Source organism: Protobothrops mucrosquamatus, unplaced genomic scaffold, assembly GCF_001527695.2.
Source record: "Protobothrops mucrosquamatus isolate PMUCROS unplaced genomic scaffold, P.Mucros_1.0 scaffold88, whole genome shotgun sequence".
Lineage (NCBI taxonomy): Eukaryota > Metazoa > Chordata > Lepidosauria > Squamata > Viperidae > Protobothrops > Protobothrops mucrosquamatus.
Genome location: NW_015386464.1, coordinates 67,338 through 82,820, shown reverse-complemented (window position 1 = coordinate 82,820; position 15,483 = coordinate 67,338). Strand labels below are relative to the sequence as shown.

General features: G+C 34.6%; 1 protein-coding gene across 1 annotated transcript in view; it reads right to left on the bottom strand.

The window, feature by feature from the left end:
- LOC107284427 (dystrophin) overlaps positions 1–15,483 on the bottom strand; it is a gene marked incomplete at its 5' end in the record, with an annotated part of 141,066 nt that overhangs the window by 69,646 nt on the left and 55,937 nt on the right. Inside the window, one exon of the mRNA XM_015812483.1 lies at positions 6,093–6,210. Within this exon, the coding sequence (XP_015667969.1) occupies positions 6,093–6,210 (118 nt within the window). The remainder of the gene's footprint in view (positions 1–6,092; positions 6,211–15,483) is intronic.

The window sequence follows — 15,483 nt, the reverse complement described above, 5'->3', positions numbered from 1 at the left end:
GGTAAGGAGAAGGGCGGGATAAAAATTGAATAAAATAAATAAAAATAAAAATAAATAATTAAAATCTGATAAGCATTGGAAATAAATCCCTCTGAGACCCTAAGAACAAAATCTAATCATAAGATACAGTAAAAAAAAACTGTAGGGTGCCATGCATTTTGTAAAAAAAAGTATATTAATAACAAAAAAACAGATAACAGAGTATATAGAACAGGGGTGTCAAACTTGCAACATCACGTGACATGTCGCGACGTATCGTGATTTTTTTCTCCATTGTCGGCAATGGGATGGGTGTGATTTTGGCATGATGCATCGGGTCCATGGGCCGGCAGTTTGACACCCCTGATATAGAATGAGAATCTATTACTAAGGTTGTGACATGACTTTTCAGCCTTCAGGTAATTTCCATGTCAACCAAATGGAAATAAAGGATTCATTTTGGAAAACTCTGAGGAATTAGGATTTCCTGTAAGCACTGGTTTTTTTCTTTGTTTTCCTACAGCTGTTAAAAATATAGAAAAGAGTGTGTAATCAGCACATTTCTATACTGTTATTATTTAATTAATGTAATTTTATCTTATAAGTTTTTCAATTGCCAACTTCTTCTAAAACAAACGAAGGCAATTTTCGTCAAATTTAGTAGTAAGTTCTTAGTATTTTAATGACCATTAGAAATATATATTCATTTTTTAAAATAGAAAACATGCAAATAACCCACCTCTTTCTTAAAGAAAATGTTAATAAAACTTAATAAATCAAACTCTTAAAATTATGAAGAGGCTAGAAAATGATTTTCACATATTAAAAACTAAAACTTCAATGCCAATCATGTTTACTAGTAAGAGCAACAAGTTTTCTGCATTATGACATTACATTTATTTAAGTCCTATAAGTCCTTGCTTACAGACTGCATTATTTAATGATTATTCAAAGTTACAATGGTATAACAAATTAGCATTGTAACCAGTCCTCACATTTATGACCATTACACTGCCCCATAGTCCCGATAGTCATTAAGACACTTCACAACTGGTATGTATTTATAATCATTGCAGTGTGTCGCAATGGCATGATCACCATTCTTGTGCTTTACAACTGGCTTCCAATAAGCATAGTGAACAGAGAATTTGGAAGTAAAATCACAAATTGTGGTCATGTGATGTCATATTTAACAGCCAGTGTGACTTGCTTGCAAACCAAATGGGATGTGACATGGTATGTTTGTCAGGTAATTTTCTGCTTAGATTCATAGTGCTTAGTGATGGAATTGCCAGTCCCAGTTTTGGTTGCTATATTAGATATCCTACCTTTCCTCTAGGACAGGAGTGTCAAACTGCTGGCCTGTGGGCCTGTTGCATCATGCGGAGTCTGCACCCCCCCAGCTCTGGCAATGCGAAAAAAATCGTGATACGTCGCAACACATCATGTGACACAGCGAGCTTGACACTTATGCTCTAGGAATTCAAAGAATCTTATACAGAAATCTTATAACCACAGAAATAAGTCTGTGAGTAGATTGGCTGAGAATGCATAATGGAGCACTCAGTGAATTTACTGTATAATAATCATATCAGTTGTATTCAGCTGGAAGGAGAGAAGCTGAATCTGAATTGCTTTCATTGAATGAAAGAAGGTCTCCAATTCTGCACTTAACCATTTTTTACATTGTATATGCGTTTAAGCAGTAGTAGTCATCAGTAACATTTTTGCCTTATGAACTTTTATTCAGTTGACCCAGTATATTATTTGTTCAGTGCTGAACCAGAAGATAAGAGAAATAGCTGTAGATGTAAATTAGGATTAAACAAATTTTCTACAGACATCAGAAAGAAGAGCTATGGAAACATTGGAGACATTTTAGCAAAGGCTAAGTGGAAGAGCATCATTTCCATAGTGAATTTGGCACTAGTAATGGAGTTGGACTGTATGATTTCCCAAATGTCATCCTTCTTGTCCATTCTATGATTCTATGAAGACATAAGGTATTACAAATATTGCAGTGTGTATAGGTTAGAAATAAAAAAAAGGTTGGAATCTCTTTCTTAAGAAAAATTTCCAAGCCTAGTTCATATCGTTCTGCTCTCAAATATATTGCTCTTGACTTCCTAGGTTTATCCTGGGTACATCTGAGTCTGTGTGCAAGAAAATTACTGACACAATTATGACACAATTGTTTTCAAAGAAACAATTTTGTTCAAAGACACAATCTGCATAGCAAAAAGTATGTATGATAGAAATGGAATTTTAAACAATCCATATCTGAATCCTGGAGTATAGATACAGTTGTAAGCCTTGAATTTTGTGTATGTCAGCAGATGGATTTTCTATATATTTTGTTGCAACAATAAAGCAACAAATCTAAGTGTGTTCTTTCTATGTGCTTTCTAAATACTGGGTTATTTCTGATTTGATAAAAATCAAGCACATTAGATAAAAGATTAATATGAATTAGCTATCCAAAGTTAGCAAGTATGAAAATATACACTTCTGTACATTTTTTAAAATACTTTTATACGAAACAACTCATTAATTTTTGCCTACTTTTCATATTATGGTTATTAATCAAGAGTGATGATGTATGTAATTGTTTATTTCTAGTCCAGCATTTTACTTGAACTTTGGCTATATTCTTAAACAAGCTATTTGGGGGGAACAAGTTTTTAATTAGGAATGTAGCTGTTGTTCATGGATGAAGAAATCTTTAATCATTGCTCCAACAATTTCAAGAACATTTTTCCAGAAAGGACATAAAAAGAATGAAATGCTGTTCCATTTAATCTGAATACAAACAATGTTATTATCATTTTTTAAAAAACAGATCTGTTGAGAAACTTAAAAGACTTTTATACCTTCCAATCCAAAAGTATTGTGCAATTTAAGATTAGAAATATCTAGAATTTATTCCTTGTTTAATAAAGCATGGATGCAATACATTGAAGGCTTTTCACTGCAACAAAACCCATTGTTCTTTGCTACACATTCATATCTACAGTGTATTTTCCGAGTTAGAGCAATTTATCATGTTATAAACCTACATGATGAAGCATTGTCATACTTTTGCTCCTATTTTTCTCCTACTATGTCACAAATTTTATATTTTCAGAAATATTTATATAGATTTACATTTTTTCCTGGAAATCTAATATGAGGTAAAAATAATAGAAGAAAAATATGCCAGAATGTTTGTTCATAAATCATTGGTGAATAAGCAATGGTATGTAGGTTGTATGCAGTTGTTATGTTTTGCTGGATGCTGTATGCTTCAAGTACATACATGTTAATTTAAAAAAAAAAAAAGCATCTGCAAGTGAAAGATATTCCACATGTAAATGGAATAATCAGATCAAGGACTATCAACTGATATTTTTAAAAATGCTTAAAACATTCACAACAGCCCATAAATGTAAAAATTACAGATTTAAATAGAATGTTGAAATGCAGATTCAAACTTTTACAGTCAGTGAGGTGGGCTGAGGAGCTTTTATCAATTGCCATTTCTCAGCTTAACCTTTCTCATAAGGTTGACATGAAGCTAATATAAAAGCAAAAAGAACTATATATGTTGCATCGAAATCCTTGAAAATAAAACAATAAAACATATAAATAAAATAAAAATAAAACATATAAATAAATTCATATTTATTTTATGTCAGTCTGGGATAAGATAACATTTAAAATTATAAGTTTATTAATTCTCCCAGATATATGAAGAACATGAGCATGGTAACTAAAAGGATTTAAATTTATAGCACTGAACTTAAAATTTTCTAGAAGTTAAATCTAGGAAGAAGTACCAAGTACCAAGAGAATTATGATTATTATTACTATTAAAATTATACAAGATGATTACGACATAAGACAAACTAATAAATTTAATTGTATGCTAGAAAGACTGAAATGAAATTAGTAAAATATTTTAAAAATTCTGCTAATATATTATAACAAATAGTCTGCTAAACAAGGTAATTGAAAGTTTAAGTATAATAGACAACAGTAAGATATAAATGTAGATTTTGTTTGGTGTATGTTTAACTGTTAATACTGGTCACTTTTTGACAAATTTTACAAGCTGCTTTGCAAACTTTAGGGACGCAGCAATGTGAGCCATAGTAACATAAATTGTACATTAAGATCACAGTCTGAAAGAAGTTAAAAGACATAAAATGATAGATATGGTCAGGCAGTCTTGTAATTATTGTGAAAGTGAGTATGTATAAAATCAAGAATGATTTTTTAATAGTTTCTATATGTACTACATATAATATATACATACACACAATACTATATATTCACATGGGTATATAGTAGGCATTCAAGAAAAGACTAGCTCTGCTGTACACTAGTTGCACTAATGTACAATATGTAGGAAATCTCTGACATGCTTATTTGATTGTCAGTCATTTGTCTAGTTACAATACTTTCAAGTAGTTTTAAAATTCTTTAATTCTTATAGTTACTGGCATCTGAGGAAAAGTCATTAGTTAATATAAATAACTATATTTATAAGTAATCACCAATAGATCATCATGCAGAAATGAGTTTGTGCCTTTATGCCTTTATGAGGAACTGCACTTATCCTAAAACCATAAGACATTAATCAACACTGCTTTAGGAAAAAAAGAAACAAAAGGAAAAAAGGAAAGGAGGAGGAGGAGGAGGAGGAGAAGGAGAAAGCAAAGATAGGAAGTATATGACTTCCATATTATATTCATTGAGCAAAGAAACAACAATTTCCCATGATTTCTAGTCTAAAGTTTTACTTGAAGACAACATCTAACATTCAGGGAAACATGATATCTTCTAGCACATTGGTAAAAATAGCAATCTCAAGTTGTTTTGGGAGAAAGTCATCTAATATTTTTTAAATAGTAACAAAAGCAATCCCAATAATAATGTTATTTTCATTAAAAGATCTTACTGTGCTTTCATAGAAGAGTCAAGAAAGTGATTATGCCAAAAGCCTACCTCCCCGCACAGTGTTACTTGCATTCACCTAACTGCTTTAGCAGTACATAGTTACACCTGAGGGACAATATAACTTAATGCAAAACTACAATTGGTTTTCAGAGCCCCTATATAAAGAATGTTCTTGTTTATGCAGCATCTTGGGTACCATTCATTTTAAACTTATTATAGAACTGAAAATTGCACAAAAGGTTTTTTTTAAGCATATTAAATTGAATTTACACATATTTTAAACCAATTTCAGTCCCAAAAGTTTTGGGCCAGCAGGGTACTTTCAGGAAGCATTTGCAGCATGAAGAACATTGCCGCAGGTCAGGCAGAACGCCAGGGGAGCAACCTATCTGTAATTTTCACAACTTCACCAACAATATCATCATTCCTCTGAAGGAGGAATGATGCCTTGGTAAGGCCACACTTGGAATACTGCATCCAGTTTTAGTCACCACGATGTAAGAAAGATGTTGAGACTCTAGAAAGAGTACAGAGAAGAGCAACAAAGATGATTAGGGGACTGGAGGCTGAAGCATATAAGGAACGGTTGCTGGAATTGGGTATGTCTAGTTTAACGAAGAGAAGGACGAGGGGGGACATGATAGCAGTGTTCCAATATCTCAGGGGCTGCCATAAAGAAGAGGGAGTCAAGCTATTCTCCAAGGCGCCTGAAGGCAGGACAAGAAGCAACGGATTGAAACTGAGAGAAGCAACTTAGAACTAAGGAGAAATTTCCTGACAGTTAGAACAATTAACCAATGGAACAACCTGCCTCCAGAAGCGGTGAATGCTCCAACACTGGAAGTTTTTATGAAGAGACTGGACAGTCATTTGGCCAAAATGGTATAGGTTTCCTGCCTGAGCAGGGGGTTGGACTAGATGACCTCCAAGGTCCCTTCCAACTTTATCATCATCATCATCATCATCATCATCATCATCATCATCATCATCATCATCATCATCATTATTAAGATACACATTTCAATGCTTTTTGAGTATCTCCCAATTTCTGTAAGAGTTTTTTTTATGGAAAGCAGAAGAGTTGTTATAACATATACAGTAAAACATTTACTTAATGTTTAGATACAATTCAGGATTTTTATACTTTTAAAATATTAAATACAAAAATGCATTACTTTGATCAGTGATGACTGTTCGAGCCTCTTGATTGCTAGTTTTATTTTTCAGATTCTGGGCTGCTGTTATTAATTCTTCCAGCTGTGGGCGCCTTTGTTCCAGATCTTGTAATGTTGTCTGAAATGATAAATATATTTTGATATTTCTATTATTATTTCTATTTTATTAAGATTCTTTTCCATAAAATGTACCAACTAAAAAAATAGAAAGTGAGGGATAACTAATCATAACAGATGGTTATACAATAATATTTCAAAAATACAAAAATCTAATAAATAAATAAATAATAATTAAAACTATAAAACCAGTTAAGACACAATCCTAACAAAGTAATCAATTAAGAAATTCAAATAAAACTATAAACTTAAATTTTAAAAGTGTATATGTTACAGTTTATGAAGAATGACTATATATCCATTCAGGCATCATTTTTGCCTTAACAGTGGTGGAGTCATGTCTTTAATTTTCAGTGCGGAAAAGCAAAGTATAGAAAATATATGCTGTCAGATATGACTATAAATAGGTTACTATTACTCTCTTCCATGAGGAATATATTATGGAAGAAATTAAATTTATATAGGATGAATTGACAATATTTTATTTTAAGTTCAGAGATCAAAATATGAACTTTGTTGTTATATAATGTTTCTGAACATCCTACATCAGTGGCTCTCAACCTGTGGTCTGCGGACCCCTGGGGGGCTCAATGTCATCACAGAGAGTCTGTGAAGGCTTGAAGAATTGTTATGATTTAAATCTTGAGTTAAGTCTTGGTGGTCTGTAGTCATGGTCCGTGGCCACAAAAGATATTTAAAACAGGTCGATGGATGAAGTAAAAATTGAGAACCCCTGGGCTACACAAACAAATGTAAACAGCTTGGGCAAAAAATTACAGGATGAGAGCACTTACATAAAACAAGTTTCACTAGCTATCCTAGCAAGTTGATCAGCTCTTACTGTACTGTTCATTTAACAAAGAACTTCTCATAAATACAGTAGCAAATCAGATTCTTTTTAAAATGAGGATACAGATAAGAATGATCAATATTAGCCAGACTTTGCAATAGCTTTCAATCCCTGCTTTAGAATGAAAATAAAAAAATAACATACCACTTTAAATTCAGATAAAAGTTTATTAAAAATAGATATTAATACTATTAAAATATGTTACACAACCTTATTAGCCATGCAAAGTTTTCCTTTGTGTTATCTTCACCTATTTTATAAACATAGTTTTCTGGGTCATCATGGTATATATACAATTATTTACCTTCATTCACAAGAACTATCACTTCTATGAATTTAGTGTAAATGCATTCAGCTTATATATGACTAGGCTCATAAATCATATTATTCCACAATTCCTTTAGTCAAAAATTGTTGAACAACCACACTTTGCTGAGGCAGGCTATGCTAATCCAAATCAAGCAAACTACATGATGTCTTAGTACAAAGTGTGGATGGAAGAAAGAGATGTTGATATTTCTATTGTTTGCTACAATTTAATTTTTATTCGGTAAACAAAATAAGGAAATGAAAAAGATAGAATGCTATGGGAATCTAATATGGATTTCTTTATAACTCTATGCTAAGTAAGTAGAGATAAGTCAGATCTATTTAATACTTCAGGTTTTTTCACCTTTATACTTATCCTTACTTATAAAGGATTTGCTTTTGCTTGGATCAGTCTAATGTTTTTTAACCTATACTTTTAAATAAAGTAAATTTGGGAAATACTAGGATAATAAAAAGGATATGTTCCAGAAATTATATCTTTGAGGAGGTTTTGTTACTAATCTAATATATTTTACATATATTTAGTAGTAACTATTCAAGGAAAAAGCAATTTTCAGGTTTTAAGTTTTATAGATTCTTTATATAAAATGTGCTGCAAATTGGAACAAACTGTTAAAGTCAACAACTAAATATGAACAAGGCAGTGTTGGGATTCAAATATGTGAACAACTGATTCTCTGTGTGGATGCTGCTTCCAGAAATCCATTCTGGGCCTGGGCAACAAAAAATTAGCTACCGATTCTGCCAAACTGGTTTAAACTGGCTGAATCCCACCACTGGAACAAGGTATATAATCTACAAAAGGAATAACCAGAACAGATATTATCAGTGTCAATTATGATACTTTCAAGATCATTCAATATAAGCTAAATAAAATAAAATCTAGAATAACTAGATGTCAGAATATCTTTAATCAGCTACCCTGTATTGCTATATTTAATTTAAAAGGGCTATTTTGACACAGGAGCTTAATGAGTTTCAACAAACTTTTCTCAACAGGAAAATTATTCAATTCAAAGCTTAATAGGAGTTAAGTAAACTTGCTAGAATTAAATTTCTAATGGAACCCATGAGCAAATAACACATTTCTATAGCAATTTAGGCAAACACGACAGACCTGGACTGATTTTCTTTTGCATAGAAATAAGATATTAAAATGAAAATATTTTAGAATAGAATAGAATAGAATAGAATAGAATAGAATAGAATAGAATAGAATAGAATAGAAACACAACGAAGAAATCATGGTAAACAAACCATACACCACCTACTCACTAAACACCATACCCACAAAGATGATACCACCACAGAACACTCCATATCCACAGAAACCATCATGAAATTCCTGGATCTACGCCGCAACACATACTTTAAGTTCAATGGGAAAATCTACAAGCAAGTACAAGGCAACTTGATGGGATCACCCACCTCAGGCCTAATAGCAGACGTAGTCATGCAACAACTCGAATCCATTGCTCTCCCGACTATCCAACCAAAATTCTGGACATGCTATGTCAATGACACATTTGTCATCATTAAATGCTCCCAAATTGAAGAAACACACTACCTACTCAATAACATATTCCTTGGGATCAAATTCACATGCAAAAAGGAAACAGACAACAGACAACATCAACATAAGGAGACTAGAGAATGGAGATCTGGAAACCCACGTTTACTGCAAACCCACCCACATGGACCAGATCCTCAGCTTTGGAAGCAACTACCCCACCACACACAAAAGAAGCTGTGTCCAGACCCTCTTCAGAAGGGCCAGGACACATTGCAGCACCACAACACTAAGAAAAGTGGAAGAGAAATAGCTAATTGATGTCTTTCTCCATAATGGCTATGCAAAAAACTTTGTATTCTGACATACAGCACCCGAACCATAACACATCACACAGCCAACCACCACACAAAAACTAACCTTACCATAATATACACAAAATGGGTGTTAGAAATGATAGCCAGAATTCTCAAAAACCCTAGAAATAGCAATAGCACACAAACCCACAGTCACACTCCACGAGGAATTATCCAGAACCAAAAACAAGATGCAGAAGGAACAATGTAATCTACAAAATCAATTGTAACAATTGCAACCAATTCTATATGTCACAAACATCACATAAATTAAAAACCAGGATCCACAAACACTGGCTAGCAATGTCACAATCCTAAATCCTTAGCCTCTACCCACACTGACACCAAACAGCACCAGTTTGATTGGAGCAACACAAAAATCATCAGCCACGCTACCACCTGTCATGCTTATGAGTTCATTGAAACTTGGAACTCCACAAGCAATTCCATCAAAAGACACATTGACCTACAACCAACCTACAAATTCCTCAGAATCCAAATCAACTGCACAGCCAACCAGAGAAAGCACCAACCCTCAACCAACCAATACAAGGCCCCACCAGCACTTCATCTCCCAATGACCCTCACCTGATGTAGTATCCCCATCAAAAGACTCTAACTGAAGACTCACACCTGACTCATCATAAGATCCATTAAAAGACTGTCACTTGACACAACCACACCTGGCCTATCACAAGAATGGAATGGAGTGGAATGGAATAGAATAGAATAGAATAGAATAGAATAGAATAGAAGCAGAATTGGAAGAACTGCAAAGGTTTACCAGGGCAAAGAAATCAAAGCCTTGCCAGAAGTAACTCAGAATGTAGAGGCAAACCAGGGGGAGTTGTCAGTAGAGGAATCCAGCAGACATATAAAACTGTTTTCATTTGGAAACCAGGCACCCTCTCCTCTGTTCTAGATGCTCAGAATAACTGAGCATCTAGAGTAGCACAAAAACATCAGAATAAGATGTCTGCATTGAAGCTTATTCCAAAGAAACAGCTAGTGCAAGCATTAAAAGATTGCAATATCAAGTATAACCACTAAGTCACTGCAAGAAACAAACCAACTAATGTACAGCACAGCTGCAGTTATAACTGAATACCTGGGATGCAAAACTTTGGAAAACTTCAAGAGAAGGAAGACCAACCTAAATGTAGCATGGATTGACTACAAAAAGACATTTAATTCTCTGCCACATGACTGAATAATCAAGTGCCTAGAAATAACAGGAGTCAGTAGAAATATCAGAAACTTTGTGCAAAGATTGATGGCACAATGGAAGACACAGTTGCAGGTCAGTGGTGAGAGACTGGGAGAGGTTAATATCAAGAGAGGAATATTTCAAGGAGATTCACTACTATCACTACTATTTGTCATTGCACTGTTTCCTCTGTAAACAATACTGAATAGTTCAGGCCATGGCTATCAAACATCAAAAATATCTGTCAGACTATCCCACCTCCTTTACATGGATGATCTGAAGCTGTATGGAAAAACACCATCTGAAATAGAATCGCTGCACAACACTGTCTGTACAAATAGCCAAGATATTGCAATGGAGTTTGGATTGGACAAATGTGCCACACTCACTATCAAACAAGTGAAAATAGTGAAAACTGAAGGAATCAAGATACCCTACGAAAATAACAATAAGAATCTGGATGAGGAAGATTACTACAAATACTCGGGTATCCTTGAAGCTGAGAACTTCAACCACACTGAAGTCAAGAAAAAGATTAGAGGTAAATGTATCCAGAGAGATGATGATGATGATGATGATGATGATGATGATGATGATATAACATGGGATAAGATAGTACTGTGAGGATTAGGTCTTCAGCATAGTGATGGCAAGAGGGAAAAACTGTCTCTGTGTCTAGTTGTTTTGGCATGTAAGGCCCTATAGCAGCATCCCAAGGAAAGGTAACAGTATATATTCAGGATGTGAGGGGTCTATAGTTATTTTCTCAGCCCTCCTTCTGACCCAGGCAATATACAGGTCCTCGATGGAAGGCAGGCTGGTTGCAATTATTATTTCTGCAGTCCTAGCTAACTGTTGAAGTCTGTACCTGTCTGGTTTAGTTGCTGTACCAAATCAGACAGTTATAGAAGTACAAATGACAGACTCAGTAATTCCTTTGTGCCCTCTTTTAGAACTGTATCGATAGCTTCTGGAGAAGTCTGAACTTCCTAAGTTGACGCAGGAAAAAAATATTCTTCATTGTGCCTTTTTAATGGTAGTTCTAATGTTAGGTATCCCTTTCAAACCCTGGGAGATTATAGAACCCAAAAACATGAAGGATTCTACTGCTGATACCAGGTTGTTGAATATACAAGGGCAATTCGGAAATAAACCTCCATTTGGTTATCAATGACAGACACTCACAGACACAGAACTTTTATTATACACATTAGAAAACTACACTACATTACTTTTTGACATAATCGCCATTCAAATTAAGGCACGTCGTAACATCTTTGAAATTCCTTAGTAGTAGTTGCTCAGTGCCAAATCTGGGCTATGGGGAGGGTGATCAAAAACATCCCAATGGAACATCTATTGGAATGTTTTTGATCACCTTCCCCATAGCCCAGATTTGGCACCGAGTGACTACTACTAAGGAATTTCAAATCTTGTAAGACGTTATGACAAGTGCCTCAATTTGAATGGCAATTATGTCAAAACGTAATGTAATGTAATGTAATTTTCTAATGTGTATAATAAAAGTTCTGTATCTGTGAGTGTCTGTCATTGATAGCCAAATGGAGGTTTATTTTCTAATTGCCCTCGTAGAAGAGGTGGTAGAATAGCAGGGCTCCTCCTAAAATCCACTTTCATCTCTACAGTTTTAAGCATGTTCAGCTCCAGATTGTTCTGGCTGGATCACAGGGTAGTTGTTCAACCTCTCATCTGTATGCAGACTCATCACCATCTCGAATGAGACCAATGACTGTTTTATCATCTGCAAATTTCAGTACTTTGACAGAAGGATCCTTAGAAATGCAGTCATTGGTACACAGAGAGAAGAGCAACTGAGATAGCATGCAGCCCTGAGGGATGCCTATGTTAATTGTCCAGTGATCAATGTGATTTTCCTAAGCTTCACCTATTGTTTTCTTTCTGTCAAAAAGCTAGTAATCTACCTACATGTATGGACAGGCACAGCTAGCTGAATCAGTTTAGAGCGAAGAATTTCTGGAATGATGTATTGAATGCTGAATTGAAGTCTACAAAAAAGATCTATGCATAGGTCCCTGGAGATTAAGATTTTCCAAGATGTAGTGCAGTGCCATTTTGACAGCATGATCTGCTGATCTATTTGCTCAGTAAGCAAATTGCAAGAGGTCTAACAGCAGATCCCTGATGATTTTCAGATGGGCCAGCACTAACCTTTCAAAGATCTTCATAACTACAGATGCCAGAGCAACCGGTCTGCAGTCAATTCAGCTCCCTGATAGAGGGTTTCTTGGGAACTGGGATGATAGTGGAGTGTTTGAAGCAAGAAGGAGCATAATACATCTCCAGTGATTTATTAAAGAGTGGGTCAAGATTGGAGCCAGTTGTTCAGCACAGGTTTTCAAACAAGGAGGAGTTACTCTGTCTGTGCTTGTCTAGTGTTTTGACCACAAAATAGACCTCACACATCTTTTTCTAAGATCATCCAAGGTGGAGGGCCCAGAGGGATAAAGATAGGTGTAGAAGATTTGGCTAATGTTGGTATATCTGAGGTAAAAAAAGGTAGTGATAGTTGACAGTGATCCCCTCTCAAATCTACGCGATCTCCTCTCAAATCTACAGGTCATCTGCCAGTTGACAATTCTCTTCAGTAAGGAAGTCTGCTGTAGCCAATGGTATTCTTCAGATTTCTCACACATTTGCTGGTTATTAGCAGAGAACTGATTCCTCAGCTTTTTGGAGTAGTTTCTCTTTGCTACCTTGATCTCCCTTGTTAATACATTCCTGGCCTGATTCCATAAAATCCCATTTCCTTTCCTATGGGCCTCTTCTTTGGCATGATGTAGCTGCTTGAGCTTATCTGTGAACCAATGTTTATTATTATTAAATATGTGCAAGCTCTTGATAGGCACACTTGTCCTCATAAAAGCTAACATATGATGTCACAATATCAGTGAGTTCATCTAAGTCTGCTGAAGCAGCTTCAAAAATACTCCAGTCTATGCGATCAAAGCAAGCCTGTAATTCTAATTTTGGTTCCTCAGTCCAAGACTTCACTATTTTGACCATAGGTTTTGCAATTTTAAGTTTCTGTCTATAGGCAGGGATGAGATGGATCGTTCAATGAACAGAGAGACCCACAGCTGCTCTTGAGAGGCAGCGATAAGCAAATTTTAATGTGGAATAGCAATGATCTAATATGTTTTTGCCTCTAGTTAGACAGCTGACATGCTGAGTGTATCTGGGCAGCATGGGGTGGTATATAAAGCCCAACCAAGATGAATGAGAACACTCATGGAGCATAAAAGAGTTTACAATTGATGAATAGTGCCTCTAAATCCTCATCACTAAATTTCTTTAGTGCACCAGCAGTTAAAAGCAGATTCCCCCTCCTTTCTTTTTCCTGGATGTCTCTGTAACTCTATCAGCCCTTTGAATCTGAAACCCTGGAATCTGTAATATACTCTCCTCTATAGTCTCATTGAGCCAAGTTTCTATTAAGCAGAAAACTGCTGAGTTAGAAAAATCAGGATTGTTTCTGTTGTGTAGTGGGAACAGCGAGGCATTGAAGACACAGAGTTGAAATAACAGCTCTTTATTCAGTTCTCACAGAAGCAAACTCTAGCAGCTGCTTGACTTATATTTATACAGACCGCCACTAGGCGGCAGCCAATCAGTTTAAAGTACTCGTTCCCACCTAAAACAAAGGTTTAAAGTTATACAGACAGACAGTCAGTCAGTCTATAATTCAAATAGAAGAATCAGTTAACCATTTTTATAACATAATTGCTTAATGCATAACAGTTTCACTTTAAAAGAAGCAGCTCATCCATTTTATTTACTAATGAATGTAGGTTTGTTAGGTGAAAAAAAGGGAGGTCCAGGTTCCCTGTAGCAGAACTATAGAAAAAGGATATACACTCTGCCCCTGTTTATTTTGTCAATACTTAGGTTTCAAAAAATTATCTTCAAATAAGAATTATCATGAATTGAGGAATGCCAATCAGCAAAGTCAGATTAAGTATTTCTGTTTCTTCACTAAAAAAAACAATCCCTTTACAAGTAATCATTGTATAAGAATAATCCACTGTTAAAGATCTATTTTCTCAGAGTCAAGAAATCTGTATTCTACACATGCCTTTCCATATTTAGGCATGTGTGGTAAAGTAAGGGGTAGATTTTCCTGCATGCTCTGGACATAAATTTATGGCACACTTTTTGCAAGCTAGTACAATGTATTTCTCTAAACAATAAATTATTATGGCACAATTAGAATGGTATCCCTATCTATCGTATAATTCTTTGGAAGCAGATACAGCTGATTTTTTTAGAACCTGGTTCACTAGATTGCACTTCAGCCAGTATGGATAGTCTAGCTTTCAGGTGATTGAGTTCATTCAACAAATTCTCCTCAATTTTATATGAAAATTCATCAGCCTTATAATCATTTTTTCTTAGTTATATTTTTATCAATATGTTCTCTTTCCTGCTTAAGCATTCATATGGGTTAGCCTACTTGGTGTTTTTGGAAATTTGTGGACATTATAATATCCAAATTAGCAGATTGTTCTTCTTTACGCTGAAGTTAGTTCTTTTTTTTTTTCCCAACAAAATTTTTTATTAGTTTTATTTAACATGGTGGCTAGGCCATCAATTAATCAAAACAAAATCATATTTATACAATTCAAATTATTTCAATATAATTAACTCAGTTATACATATAAATAATCTATTATTATTTTAATATATCCTACTTCCCCTTAAGTCAATACTAGTAACTCTATTTCTATACTCCCTCCCACCCCCATCCCCACCTAACCCCCCCGGACTTCCCAGAACTGATTATAGGATTAAACATTCATCTTCCCAAGTCTATATAAAACTACCCATTGTAAACTAATCTAATATAAACATACTTTAACTCATAAAAAGATAATCAAATATAAGCTAATATAATCTATCTAAATATAACCAATCCATCCTCACCAATCTCTTCATCATACAAGAAACTTTGCCATATCTTCAATTTATCAATTATATGTAAT